Source organism: Festucalex cinctus, chromosome 11 (genome assembly GCF_051991245.1).
Source record: "Festucalex cinctus isolate MCC-2025b chromosome 11, RoL_Fcin_1.0, whole genome shotgun sequence".
NCBI classification, from domain to species: Eukaryota; Metazoa; Chordata; class Actinopteri; order Syngnathiformes; family Syngnathidae; genus Festucalex; species Festucalex cinctus.
The window spans coordinates 29010978-29026750 of NC_135421.1; the positions used below are offsets into that span (position 1 = coordinate 29010978).

The 15773-nt window shown below is 41.6% G+C and overlaps 1 protein-coding gene across 8 annotated transcripts in view; it reads left to right on the plus strand.

Annotated features, from left to right (window-relative positions):
- Positions 1-3001, plus strand: part of myo16 (myosin XVI) — a 95788-nt gene extending 92787 nt beyond the window's left edge. For 7 of the 8 annotated variants that reach the window (XM_077536122.1, XM_077536121.1, XM_077536120.1 and 4 more), the window contains one exon: positions 1947-3001. In XM_077536122.1, coding sequence (XP_077392248.1) covers positions 1947-2114 — 168 coding nt within the window. In that variant the 3' untranslated portion in view covers positions 2115-3001. Of the gene's footprint in view, positions 1-114; positions 186-1946 lie in introns of those variants that run through there. The other variant, XM_077536123.1, reaches the window with a different exon arrangement.
- Positions 3002-15773: the final 12772 nt, after the last annotated feature.

Here is a 15773-nt window from a genome sequence, read left to right on the forward strand (position 1 = left end):
TTCCTATTAAAGCCCCCGATGAGCCCTTTTGAGATTCTATAATTATTTTGTCAATATGTCCTCGTATGTTTATTCAATGACCACAAGACTGTCATTTTATCCTTTATCTTCCAGAGGGGCCATCTCAATTTCTCTCCATTTGGAGCTGGGGCCGCCCTCTAGTCGATGAGGGTGTTGGGGTGGGGGGGGCAGGGAATGGGGGCTTCCTGGAAGCCGCAGTCCGCATGTTAGGGATGTGGTGAGTCCATCCGGAAATACATTCTGTAATGCTGCTTCCATCGAATCCATTGTGAGTTCATCAAAGTGCTGATGGGAATCCCATCTTCGCTGTTGAATCTTTTTTTTTTTTTTTTTGTGGAAGTCCTTCGCCAAAGATCATCAATCATCCCATTTTTTTTGTTATTTTTTGGGGGGGGAGTTCGCATCATGCTTTTTTCATTCTGGCAACAGATGCCTTATAAGATAGCTTCTTGGAAAGATACAGTATGTGTCATCCAAATTTGTGCACGCTTTCCCCCAAATTGTGTTAACCAATATCTTTAAACTGAGAGGAGGGCAGTCATATGAGGCGATGCTGGTAAGAGACTCTTATCTCAGAAGCATTCGACGGCTGGAAGCCGTTTTGCGATGCGGCCTTCATCATTCGCATATGGTGACCCGTGTTTGATAGCTCCCCACTGTTTAAACAGGAGAATTCCCTCCGTCGCAGAAAGTCCACAAAGTCCTTGTTTTCCTAATGTGGAGTGGAAGAAGTTGACCGCGCTGCGCACAGCCCGACCTCGACTTTTCGGGTTAAACGGGGACACGACCTTTGAGGCCTGCCGGCTTTATCAAACGCTCGCTCTCGTACGGGACTTTAGGTCGAGCAGTAATCCCTGCTGAAGCTTCAGAGAAGGTTGAAAAAATTTGGGTGGGTTTTGTTGAGATCCCAGTAAAAGGAATCGCATTCCAATTATTTTGCATACATTTATACTTAACTAATTTGCTCCCAAAAACCTCTAAGAACGTTCTATTTTAAATATTGGTCCCAAAAAATGTATTTATATATATTTTTTTATGTTTTTATTTTTATGCTATGCATACAGAAGACTTTGATGCAGCCTCTGACCTGAAGAGGTCTCGTAAAGCAATGGTAGTTATTACAAAAAAACCAACCAGCAGGCGGAAGCAGTCGTGTTTCTGGAATTACTGACGAAGGCAGATTGGAATTGTCGTCTCTGATCGATTATGCACTCGCAGGTGACTGTTTTCGGCAGTGGATTCATCTCCGTCTTCTTTCCAATACAACTGATAGCCATGTCCTCATTTTCGCGTACCGTCGGTCTCTAATGGCTTCCCGATTAGAGTATGACACATGCTCAATCTTTTTTGCTCCATTTATTTGATTTTGTCTCCTGGTGAAGAAGCCCCATCTGCTCGTCATCCCCGCTACATTTTGCTCTCAACCTCCAAAACATCATTTCATTATTTAAAGCAACACGAAGGAACTTTCAGTTTAGATTGATTATGGACAAAAGCAGTAATGGAGGAAGACCATAACCGCATCGTGTGGTTTTTGAGCTCACGCCAGTCAAATTGACTTCTGTCCTTGTAACGAATGGAGGGAAAGAGGGAAGTGACATATTCCATAAAACAGTCGGCATCAGAAGAGTTACGAAAATATTTTATTAATGTTGAAAAGTTCCTTAGTGTTACTTTAAGGTCGGGAAAGTGTTGATACTGGAACCTCTAAATTCATACAAAATCTGTTCTGACTGGATCATCGGGAATTTCATCGGTTCCCCCACGGTCCATTTTTGCCACTGTTGATAAAAATTCATCGTTGCATGTTTGAATTCCAAGTTGCCCGGCTTTTTTTTTTTTTTTTTTGTCCGGCTTTAGAGGTTCCGCCGTATTCATCCGCTCGTCGGAACCGTGACGCCATCTGGTCCTCTGTCCTAACGCAGGCGTTCCAGAGGCTCCGCCTTTCCAACGGGGATGCGGGCAGCGCTCTGCGAGAGCTCCTGCGATGGCGGCAGGCGCAGAGCGGCGGCCGGGCGGGTTGCAAGCACCGCCCGCCGCCGCCGCCGCACTCGCCGGCGCTGCTCTGGTCCGGCAGGAAGAATTTGCCGTGATCGGGACGCGATGAATCGAGAACACCTGATGGAGCGGACGACCCCCCCCAAACCTGCCAATTACGAAGCACTTTGTGACTCCAAAGAAATGCGTGGAAAGCAAGACGGCGTTAAGATTCCCAGGGACAACATGTCGAGTCATATTTATTTTCCGAAGGTGGCGTGATTGGAAGTGGAAGTTTGGGTTTCATCCTCCCGAACGAGGTGCTGCTGATAATACTTGATGAGCAACTTTTCAAGTTTACGCGTCAACCAACGCCTTTCAACGCACTCCAGGTTTCCAGAAATCTCTCTGAGTCGCCCCACAAAACAACAACGGGTCGAAGCTCACCTCAGTGAACTCCAAAAGGTGCAATTCTCTTCGCCAGCCGGCCTTTGAGGAAAACGAAAACATTCTGCTGATAAGCTGGAAATGCGTTCTTGCTTCATCTGTCAGTTGCCAAAGTGTCACGACTACGACCGTCGAAGAAGCTACCACACCTGTGATGATTCCACGTACTGCTTGTTGAAAAATGCATATTGAGGAACGTGAAGAAGTTGACCTCCATGTTTGTACAGAATCGATTTTACCCTCCGTAGCGCTTGACCCCAACTGGCAGTTCCGATTCCTGCCACAATGCCGCCCTTTGGTGTTTGACCCGCTTCCTTATTGGCTGTCCGGGTGTTTCCGCGGCAACTGCTGTGTAAATAGTGACTGCAAGCACAGAGATGAAACGATGCCGAGCGAGATGGAAGAAAGTTTTGGGTTCGATGCAATGACTGAAAGGTTTTGTTTTGTTTTTCGAAATGTGAATACCTTGTTTTGATGAATGTCAATGGCAATGAAATTGTTTGGATTCTACTTAATAATGTGTCATCCCTCCCTTATCTTGGTCCACCATTTTGTTTCCAATCGTGTTTGGATTGCGTATAACGGACGTTCTATTGCACTCCGTATCCCGTAATGGGCCAGGTGGGTCTCAAACAACCACAGAACATTAGACCGAATTTCCTCCTGATCATCCTCAACGTGTCCGATTGATTCTGCCTTACTAATCGATTGCGGCTACATTCTGCGCTCATGTTGCTTGACGATACATCAACAACATGAGCTTGAGCGCCACCTTGGAATGAAAGTTTATTACTGCAAGTTTGACATATCGTGTAAGCAGTTTGACTTTTCAAGTTTAATCATGACGATGATGAGGCATTGACTCGCTTCATTGAATAGTTTCAATCCCAACCGTGAATATTTCCCCCTTTCAGAGGTAGCATCAGAGCCAACGTGCAAATGGTGAATGTCAGAATTTCTTTTCTTGCTGGGTCTTTTTTTTTTTTTTTTTTAACTGATGTGATGCAACCACTTTGAGGAATCGCATTTTTGAAGAAGACCGCTGCTCCGTCGATATCGGTGACTATGGCAGCTATCTGAGGGTGACGTCGAAGTCAGGCAGCATTTGAAGGCCAGTGATGTCATAACGATCCCTAATTCAAATGCAACCCACAAATGTTGTCTTGTCTCGTTTTTGCAGTTTCAGTCGCTCCACAATTCTTCATCGCGTTACGACATCTGCTTATAAACATATTCACCGCTTGCAACTTTTGAATTTAGAACATTTTCACTGATGTGGTGGGACAAATTTCAACATGTCAACCATGCGGGGACCTTAAAGTTTCTGTTCATGTATTCGTCATGCTAAAATGTAGCCACCAAACTTGATGAGAGGCCTGAATTGGAAGTCTTCTACAATGTAACCCTGCAGGAATTCACCAAAGAAGAAGAAGGACAGCAATGAAGAACATTTTATGAGCTTTTTTTCTTTTCTTTCGATGTGGACGATTCTCCATCGACCAATTATCAGTACTGTATTCTGATATAGCATTTGCGGAATATGAATTAAAGGAAAAGTCAACAACCCCCAAAATTAATTTTCACAATATGTTCTTTGCAGCTCCACTATTCTAAATATGTTATTTTGTTACATATTGCTTTAGTGCAATATGAGTTACACAGCAAAATCAAATTTTTCCGTCTCAGGGGGCGGCCATTTTGCCACTTGCTGTTGGCTTAAGATGACATCACAGTTGCTCAGATCTCAGGTAACCATCAATCACGGCGCGGCTTCAGAAAACAGGTGAGCTGCTGTGATCGGTCGCTGCCTGAGCACTGAGCAACTGTGATGTCATCTTCAGTCGACAGCACATGGCAAAATGGCCGCCCCCTTAGATGGATAAAAACGGCTGCGTTTTGCTTCATAATCTATATTCCACAAATGTCATATTAATCAAAATGTCCTGTTTAGACTAGTGAGCTCACATATAACTTATTGTCAAGAAATATTTAAGTCTTACTTCCACTTTAAGTCCCAAAAACTACCCATTTCTATCCATCTAAGGGGCGTCCATTTTGTCCTGTACTTTCACTTGTTGTCCACTGAAAATGACATCATAGTTCTAACAACAACCAATCACGGCTCACTTGTTTTTTTGGGGCATGGTCACGTGACATTCGCCTACTGACCCCTTCGGCACGATGATGTCATTTTCAGTCGACAGCAAGTGGCAAAATGGCCGCCCTCTGGATGTGTGCACACCGGCTGTGTGTAGCACGACACTACCACTGACCCGCTTGTTGTTATCCGGTGATGACGAATGATGGATGCAGCATATCAAAACGTACTCGGTGAGAGTCAGTTATGGAGGTTGCTGTGGTTACACAAGCATTATTATGATTAGGATTTCTACTCCAGTGTTTGTATGACCACACGTCAAGCGGATAAAGTCCCAGCTGTTAAAGCATGATGCTAAAAAGATTGGACATTCTAGGTGAGCGAGTGCTTCCCATCACAGTGCGAATCAGCGACCGTCTCGTGCCTCGTCATCCGTCTGCAGCATACGACGCCCGGACGTGCGCACGTCATATTTTTGTGTCAGCCAAAATATCAGATCAATTCCCGATTCTATCAATGTACCTTTTGGTGCTACATCTATAGCTCACACTGTTCAGTCTTTTTTTTTTTTTTTTTTTTTTTTTTTTTTTTTATTAGCACATAAACGGATGTCTTTCATTGTTTTGATTTTTTTTTTTTTTTTTTTTTTTTTTTTTTTTTTTTTTTTTTTTTACTGTCATTTTTTATTTGTACATAATTTACAGCGCATCTTAAGATGTATTCGCGTTTGTGGAATGAAAAAAAAAAAAAAAAAAGATTGTATGTGATATGACATGTTTATTATGTTTTATAAGTACTGTACCTGTACAGCAATAAAGCACAACTGTGTCAGTGCGAGCCTGTTTATGTATTTATTTTTTATACAATAGTAAACTAAAAATACTTTCAAAATTGCATTTGAAATGACTGAGGTTCAAATAGGAAGTAATCCAAACAATATGTGTCAAATATCCATCTCATGATCCATTTTGAAATTATGAGAGTCTCGGGATGCAATTTATGGGCTCATAGATGCCATGCAAGCCTTGTATCATCAATACAGGCTTTAAAAAGATAAGAATGCTCAGAGTGTATGGATTATGTAATAATATGTTTATTACAGTGGATGGAGGTCTACATCTGCACAAAAAAAAAAAAAAAACAGCATAGCATTAATGTTAAATGAAGTTCTGACAGTTTCAAATTCCCTTTTTCAATTTATGGTTTCAAGTTGGGCTTTTCAAAATGTACGAAATGGTCAGTGTGAAATATTTTCCAAATCTTGTGTTTGTTTTTTAAATTATTTTTATTTTATTTTTGTACACTATTTTATTAATTTTAGCAAACCATTTTTTTCCCAACCCCTTGATACTTACTAGGTACTATAAATGCCTAAAAATATTCACAGAATTTGATATTAATTATTTAGTTTTATTTTACTCCATGATTGGACATTTACACAAATGTATATAAATATATAAACTACCTAATATAAGCGTTGTATTGTTTTTTATCAGCTCGTGCACTGTTATTGTTGCATCTGGCCTCCATCAACAACATGGCAGCGAGTTCGGTCGCCTTCCGTCTTGATGTCGGGCCAGCGGCGTCGCATTCAAGCGCCTCCAAACATGAAACGGCAAATGCAAAAAAAAAGACAAAAAAAAATTGCTGGCAGCAGATTAGTGACAGAAGATGAATTCCGTCTGATGCACCCGGTCGCATCCAGACGACCGCAAACCCCCTCCCACGTTATAGCCCCCCCCACCCCCTTTCATTCTGCGCTTAGCCAGCAGTCAGCAAATCCACGCCGGCTTTGATGGCGGAGCTAATTAGCATGGCAATTAACGAGGCCTGATACTGCTGACGAGGTGACGTGGGCTGACGTCTGCGCTAACGTGCTGGATGGCGCTCGTGAGGAAACGCTAACGAGGTGGAACGGCGCCGTCAACGTGACGCGTCATAAGCGCAACATCGGCGGATTCATTTTTGGCGCATGCGCATTGAGACAACGTTGCAATATTGAAGGCAGACGCAAATCTAGCGTGATCGATCATCAATAATCTCGTGTTTTCTTAATGAAATTCAGTAGACTGCATAAAAGCTGGTGGATAATGTGAGAAATGTGCCACGAGGAGTAGCAAAGTATATTTTGGCACATCTGCCTGCCAGTTGTGAGGTCGTGGGAACAGATCTGAGTTAGCGTGTTTTGTCTGTGCGTGTGTGGACGAACTTTCCTCCTCTCTCGTTACAAAAATATTCATCACAAGTTCATTGAAGACTCTATCGCTGTATATTTGACTTTTAAGAGACGAAAGCGACGTGTAAATGGACACAAGGAACACAAGGAAATTCAGTTGGACCAATCCGAGTAATTTAGGTAAATTAACCAGAATAATTACATTGATTAAAAATTATTTTCATGATTTATTTAAGGCCTTCATTACATATGTAATTAGGGTATTTTGACTAATTTTTTTTTCTGTTTTTCAGAATATTTCAGAATTTTTTTCTCTGTCATAACAATTATATATATTTATATATATATATTTTATTTTTTATTTTTTTTTAAAAAGGGGGACATTTCAGAAAAATAGGGGGGGGGGGGGGGGTGATTGTGTAAAACTGACAAAACCTTATTTTCGAAAACCGGAAAAAAATATTCTAAACAAAAATAAGTGACTGAGGAAGTGAATGATGCTTCTTAAGTGAATTAAAAAAAATGGAGCGAATAAAGTAGACTAAAGTTTTTTGTTTGTTTTTTGGCAATTATACTAACATGTTTTTTGAATGTACTTTTAAAAAGCCCCATTTTCCCTTAATTATAGTTTTTGTACAAAGTCCATCTAAATGCTTGGGAGTGGTTGCACATGAAAGAAAAAAAACGTTGTTCCCATTTGTTACGTTGTCGTCTTCTAATGAGGACCAAACCCCAACGTGGTCTTTTGCATTCCTCCAAGCAGAACGTTTTCTTCTTTGCCTCCCTCCATCTTGTCCTAATGAGCATCTTTTTCGCGTCTTCTAATCAAGCATCGGTTAACCATCGAATCGTCCCGCCTCCGACTAATTACGTTCTCCTAATGGCCTGCTCGAGTGGTCGACAAAATTTCATTTGCAGCATCAGTCGCTCCGCGTTGGCGAATTCTGCCAACGATATCGAGCTCTTGACCCGTTTCTGACCTTGAAGTCACACTGGAGTTGGAATGAGTGTGGATGGAATTTCATTGGATACGATAAGCCGGAAGAATGTACATGAAACATGTCAAACACACACAAAAAAAAAAACTCATTTCCAAGCGTCAACAAGCATGTGTCCAAATCCTCCCCAATAAAACCTGCAGAAAGACTTCCACATGCCGTAAAAGCTTTCAAAACAAAAGCTCTTAAAAGTGAATTACAACAAGAACATTTGTTCGGAAAGTTTGAATTGGCACAATAAGTGGCGTCACAAAAACATCATGTGAGACCTCAAAATAACTTCCGAGCGAAAAGCAGGGCAGCAGAGAAACGAGGCAGGAGGACAAAACAAAAGAAAAGAAAAGAAAAAGAAAAAGACAAACAAGACATGTGGAAGCAAGTTAACCCAAGTCCAAAAAACAAGACTCACATAAAAGAACTCGACGGGGACACCAGCAAAACCCACAAAGACTGAAAATGAAGCATGGAACGAAATACAGACGAAGGTGCGGTCTGACGAGAGCGAATAGACAAAATAAACAAAAGAAATAGGGGAAGCAAAAACATGAAACAAAATCAAACGGACCCAAAACAATGCCAAAGTCCACAATTTTTTCCACATTTGCTTTTTATTTGGCTTTCTCATGACACTTATTCTGAAACGAGTCCTCAACAAGGAAAAAAAAATGAGAAGAAAATATTTCATATCTGCTTTCATTGAACTCTTGACATTTTGAACAAGAATTGCAAAATGATATCCATAATCATAGAATGCAAATAAAGTGTTTTTCCACATAATCTAGTGACTGTATTAGTGGCACATCTTGATTTACAGTAAACCCGATGATTCATGCAGAACAATAATATGCGCATCATCACTTGTCATAGTTTTCCATGTGGACTTGCAAAGGATTGAAATCGTGCTCAATTATGCCTGCTCAATTCTTGTGAAAGTACATTTTGTTCCGGAGGTCACTGAAGATAATCTGAATGCTAATAAAAACGTCTTTCGTTACATATTTTGAAAAGATTTCAGCATTTTTACAAAGTCAGAGCAGTCGCACGTGCGAGTGACGTTACGAGATGTGATGTTCAAGTACCAAAAAGTAAATCGGGTTCCGATGATTACGTTTCCATGACGACTTCTCACTTGTGCTCCAAAATGTTGTTTTGTTTTTTGACATTGTGTCATGAAAGGCATCAGGTGACCTTGTGGTTCGCGTGTCTGCGTCACAGTCGAGAGGCTCCGACCTTCGCGTGTGCCGTTTGCATGTTCTGCATGTGCGTTTGATTTTATTTTTATTTTTTTTTATCAGCGTGAATGCTTGGTTGGCTGCAAGTTTCCTGTGATTGACGTGCGTCCGTAAAGGAGGGCTGCATCCGCCTTTGTGAGTGGCGTGGCTCCGTGGTAGAGCGGTTATCGCGTGAAGCCGGAGGTTGTGGGTTCAATTCCGAGCTGTTGTGACCATGTGGAAGTACCCTTGAGCAACATACTGACACAACCGATGTTGCGTCATCAAACTGTTCGCCGCTTATAGAAATGATTTACTATTTAGCAAAAAAGTCACCGATGGAGCGAATAAAATGTCCTGCACAAGCTGACGGGATCAAAAACAAGGCGTGGCGATGACCTCAGATGCTCCAACGACCCCCCAAGCATCCATCCATCGTCTTCCTGGAACGCGATCGGGTTGATGTGGCTTCGCGCGAGCCGCATTCCTGAAAACGTTCCGACGTCCGCCAGATTTGCACGCAAACACATCTGGCCCGTATTTGCTTGCACTCGTGCGTCTCAAGAGCGGATTCGTACGCTAAATACGACTTGATCTCGATTCTCACGATTGGCAAACGATCGGAGACGTACGTGGCAGGCAGGCGGTGAGAGTTGACAAATCGCGTCAAAGCAACGACGACCCGCAGGGGAAGTCAAATGTTCAAACGAGCCGCAGTCACTTCGGTGCTAAAAGGCTTCCAGTCATTGTTGGTGGAGGAATAATCGTCCCTTCCCCGTAGCGGAACACACGATGGCAAACGTCCCATCATCTGGATGGGCAAACCCGCAACGGCTGTTTGTGTCCGAAAAGCGCAGATGAATAAAAGCCGCCATTATAGCTGAGAAGTGCAAATTGTGCGCGTGTGAAAGAGGCGACATAATTACAACATTTCCATTTATCAATCAATCAATCAATCAACTTTATTTATATAGCACCTTTCATACATTCAAAATGCAACTCAAAGTGCTGGACATCCATAATACAATAAAAAACAAAATTAAAAACAAATTAGCCACTTTTTGTCGACTGAAAATGACATCACACTGACCAATCACAGCTCAGCTGTTTTCTAGGTTTGGTCATGTGACATTCACAAGCTGAGCTGTGATTGCACATTGTGATGTCATTTTCAGTCGACTGCAAGTTGCAAAATGTGTTTTTGAAAGTACTAATTGTACATGAAAAATAATGAAATAAAACAAATTTTAATGTTTGACTGCCAAAAATGGCTCAATAAGTCAAGTATCCTTTTAAGCGGAATCCCGTATTTGGACTAGTGGTGCTGCATAGAATATATTATTGTCAAGATTTTTTTTTCAATTGACTTCCTCTTTATGGAGCAAAAAGCCACATTTGATAACAAGTGAAAATATTGTTTTTGCTGACATAATTGAAAGAAAGAAAACTGCGTGCTTTGGCGCTTGCCTTGAGGTGAATCAATCAGATGACTTGCTGGCCGGTAACCATGGTTACCAGGTGTCCAATGTCAATGCCGCTCTATTTTTGTTTCAAGTTTCTTTTGAAGGAGAATGTTCATCATCAGGAATAAAAAAAATGGATGAAATCGGTCGGGTTGGTAAATAAAATCTTTTGCACGTAACTCATGAATTCATAATTACAAGAAATAACACCAAGGGCATAACAATAAAACAATAACATCGTAGTATCATCACGTGGACGCATTCGGGTCAGGCTGCTTGCTGAGATGCAAGCAAGGCGTGTGCGTGTGCGTGTGCGTGTGCGCGCGCGCGTGCGCGGGGGGGTCGTTGAGGTTCGCCGCTCCCAAAATTGGGAACAGAACGTTTTGTAGCCGAGGGCAGGTTTAATGATGCCGGCCCGGCACCCGGCGTTCCCCTCAGCCGACAAGCACGACGGAAACGCCTCCTTCCTTCTTCACCAGATTCCATGTGGAGACGACGTGTTCTTTCCCAACAGCAAATCGCATTCCGCCATTGTTGACAGCAAGCTTCATTTCTTGCTGATCAAAACCCAAAGATGTTTTGGGGCTCTTTTTTTTCAAAAGCACGTAAAAGTTGAACTCTTGTTGTATGCGATGTCTTTTTTCTTCCTCCCAAAATATTTTGAGCAAATAAGAGTTCATGCACTTTTTGGAGCCGGCGATAACGCGCGACCTTATCCGTTGTCATGGCAACGCGCCGGATCCCCTCTGACGCCTGTTGTGCGTCCGGACAATTAGCAGTGAATGAACTTCAATGTCTCAACACGTCGGCGGTGAAATCGCCGCGTTTTGTTTGACCTTTTATTGTTTTGATAACGATGACCTCAACATCTTAAGCGACCGTATGGAAAAATGCGACATTTCGCCGTCAGCCTTCTTTTTATGAACGTTTGCGTTTCAAAGGAGACGTTTGAGGCCTTTTTGTGTCCGTGACACGCTTCCCTCCAAATCATCCAAAGTTGGCCACTTTTGAGTCTTGTGCAAATTAGCTACTAAAAACAAAGTAAAAATAAGTGAAAATATTTTCTTAAATTTTTTTTTGTGAAATCGCGGATATTAATATCACATGCTTTGCAAGTCGACTTGATGAAAATCGGTTGAGAAATAAGCACGATAAAACTTAGATGAATGTCCGTGCATTACCTGTGATGGGAAAGACGCCCCTGCCAAGATGGCCGCCGCATGAGCGCCGTTTACGTGGCATATATCTGATTTGATTGGATTTATTAGTTCATTTTTCCTTTCGGACGGCATTGTGGCAAATATCTGCGATGATTTCGGATTACGCTACTTCAAAGCATGGCAATAATAGACCAATCAGAGGCCAGTATTTTGGGGGTCATGAACTCTAGCATAGCAACTGTTGCTACAGTTCGTTTGCGATTGTTTATTAAGGAGAATCCTGCAGATTCCTTCCCTTATTTTAGCTCAGAATTATGCTTTTTAGATGAGTAAAAAAAAGAATCGTCATTGTTATACGTTATAATTTGTTGGGGATTCCCCGTGTGGATATAACAGCAACGTATTTTTTTTTTACTATATTCAGAGATAGCTGACTTCTTTATTGAGTACATTTTACATAATATGATTTTTGAACATTTCACAACACAAATCAAATGCTGCTGTATTGACGATTGAGCAAAACAGTGCAGCTAATCTGTGCGTCCAACAAAAGTCAGCGCAGCTCTGCTTACCTTTCAGAAACCATCTACTCCATTCCACATGTATACACTAGCATAGTCTTTGTGCTTGTTTTTGATCCATGTCAAGAATTTGTATTATTCGTAAAGCGGACCTACTCAGATTATGACCATTCGCCGTTGTTGTTGTTTTAGTATTCCGGCCAAATGCGGCCGAATAATCCCGTGGGAGGAAAGAGAGTGTGACACTTTTGCACCAGTTGGACCACAACGACCTGCGGCGGCGGCGGCGGCGGCCTGCTGGCCCCTCCCCCTTTCACCCCCACCGGGCCGCCGTCTGCCATTGCTCACAGACGGAAAGGTCAGCCAGAGAGCACCATAAAGAGGAGTTAAGGGTGGTCATTGAGTTCCTCTAAAGTTCAATCACATTCAACAGCGACGACGACGACTCCTCCTTCTCCTCCTCGTGCTTTTGTCTCCCACAAGCGCAACGAGGAGTTTTGTAGCCGTGCTGTGCTGACAGTGAGGAAGAATCTGATTTCAGATAGTGTTTAATCAGCATGTGTGTGTTGTTTTGGAGGGGGGGGGGGCAATGACCCTGAGGCAGAAGAAGAAAAAAAACATGGTCAAAACAACAGGAAGGAAGTCACATGGTGGACTGAAAGTAGCTCTGTTTGGGAGGAGGTGGGATGTGATTTTGTTTTTCACCCACTCAGGTGCACAATGAAGAAACAACCAAAAGACGGTTGAAAATGTTTTTTATCTGTGGACTGAGATCCTCCCGTCTTTGGTGTTCAGGTCACATGGCGGGAAAAGCGTTGGCCATTAATGACGCTGCTTATTGCTTCCTCACGTCTTAACAGGGTGATATTGGCTCATATAAAAAAAAAAAAAAAATGCAGCTTGTTAGAACTGCTGCTTTATGTTCGGGTTGTTAAAGCGTTGCACGGATCCTGTGTGGCCTCCAAGTGTGACATCACTGAACCGGGATCGTGGCCCACGTTGACATCGTTGACCGAGACGTGTCGCAGATGAGATGTGAGAAGTGAAGGAAAGTGTTGTTCAAGTAACATTTTAGCGTGTTGTTGGTTTGTTGTTTAATATTCGTTCATCCATTTTCAATGGCACTTTCATTTCAGTATACTTTTTTTTTCTTTTTTTTTTCTTAATACAGTGGAATTTCAATTCAATTGGCTAATTGGCGGATGGGGGTCATCCATTAGAGTTGATTGTCCATTATATCAAAGTCTTTTTTTTTTTTTTTTGTGGTCTAAAAACAACCAGTGCAGTACAAAATAATTGTAAATAAATTAGAGCTGTCAAACGATTTTTTTAATCAGATTAATCACGATTAATCACTTAATTAAAAAGGCTTTAAAAAAAAAAAAAAAATTTAATCAACATTTTTTTTGCCCACCAAATTTGAAGATCTCCTGTTATGTGTTAATTTTTTTCGTCATTTTAACGTTATGAGGACGTCTTCAACATTTTTCAACCACTGCACATTCTCATTGCATAATATCAAATAGGAAAAAAAACAAGATGGCCGCCCCGTCTTTCTAAATATCTATATTTGAACCCGCTCTAGTCTACTTTAAGTCTGTTTTTGACGACAAGCGAGCAGCCAAACTCGTTTGCAGGCGTTGTGGTGAATTGCGGCCAATTGAAAATTCAAAGTGAAAAAACAAAACTTCATTTATTATTCACTCAACAGGCCGTTTTAAGAAATGAAGCATGATGTTGACTCGATCGTGCGAGTGTTTGTTGAGGACTATTTTTAGGATTTTTTTTGTTTTTTTTTTTTGCTAAAAGCAAATGTTCTTTCTTAGTTTTTACAACAACATGTCAACATTTGTTCATTGGGATGCAAATGAAGGAGTCGGTTAGCAGAGTGACTCATGCATGTGTTTTTCTGGGAGATGATGATGATGATGATGATGATGATGATGATGCACAGGTAAACACCTGCAAGCAAAGCTGGGAGGCACTTTCGTTATATACGCGTTGACAAGATGGCTTCTCTTTCTCTCTTTACTGTTACAAACGAGCGCAATGTTAATATTAATCTATGATTCAGTCTGAAGGAGTCGGCAAAATGCAAGTTGCCAGTTCAGAAAGGGAAAGGTTTTGCTTTTTCTTTGGATTTTGATAATGTGATCATTCTCACTTTGTTAGAGTTGATCAAATCATATTTCTGTTTTAAAAGTGTCGCAACAACTGTCAGTTGAGAATGTTTTAAGATCATGTGGAGCAGTTTTTGTTTTTGGTGTCAGTCCAGCTCCCCTCCAAGCTCGCCTTGACACTTTTCGTGTGCGCGTGTTTGTTTCGTTATCGCTCTGTCCACACTGATTGCGATCAGCGGAAGTCTTTATGACTTCCGTTATGGCTGTGTAATCATCGTGCGCGACCGCCCGGGCTCATGCGCACTCCCGTCAGCCCACGTCAAATACAGGAAGCAGATTGTTAGCTTCCTTGCGTGCTGTTGGGGGGAAAGCGGATAGCGGGACAGAATGAGGTCAACGGGGACTCGCTATGGATCGGCCCGTCGGAAGCTCCGAGTTTCGCTTACTGTGCTCTTCCTTGACAAATTTAGAAACGGAGAGTTGAGGGAGAAGGATTAAAAGAGGGAAAACGATGACGCAACCAACGACGACAAACGTCAACATGCGCACAAATCAGTCATAGTGAAGACAGGTGAGCGAGCTGCCTCGCAGAAAGAGGGCGGAGTGAACGTGAGATCGTTCCAGACGGGATGTTTGGGTCAAGAGGACGTCTGAGCCGGGGCCAAAACACTCAACATTAAATATGATCGTGACCTTCACCCTGCATGCGCTTTCGCTCGCTCGATTGTTTACATGGATAATAAAACGCGCACGGACACGTAGACGTGCGCGCACGCAAACTAAAGGCCAGTTGCTGAACAGAATGTAACACGTATGGATATACAGTGGAACCTCGAGTTACGAAATGAATTGGTTCTGGAAGAAAGTTCTTAAGTAGAGACGCATTTTCCATGTAAATTCCCTAATCCGTTCCAAGCCTCCCAAAATTCAGACATAAATGTTTTATAAAGCATAAAAAATGCATCAAAACATGTAACAAATGTTACAATTAGATTATTGCACAATAAATGAGAGTTGTGCATAATGTAAAAAAACAAAAAAAAACAAAGAATAGAGTAAAGAATAAAAATGATGTTCATTTACCTTTTTAACTGCTGTCCTCATCGTTTTTTGCCCTCTTTGGTTCATGTTCTCTCTCAGAAGTGTTTTGTTTTGTTTTGGGGTTTTTTGCCTGGTGTTTTGTAAAGAAATGATCCATGGATGTTTGCTTTTTTTTTTTCTTTATATATAAACAATCCTTCGGAAATGTCCAAGGCAAACATGATCTTAGTGAGCAAACGCCCGTCTGGTGAACACTTTTTCTGGGCAATTCTTTTAAACTAATTCTGAAACTTTATGGAAACTTCCGGTATGGCAAGGCATCTTTTAAAAAAAAAAAAAAAAAAAAAAAGGCCCGTCTAGTCTCAATTAAAAATTTACTGTGCCTTCATCAATCACCAATTGTTTGAATTTTTGCACAAATTCGTTGGCCGTTACTTCATACATTTACGAAAAAGGCGTTTCGTAACTCGTTTCGTAAGTAGAGGTTCCACTGTATATATATATATATATATATGAAATAAAACGTAAGCACTAATATGT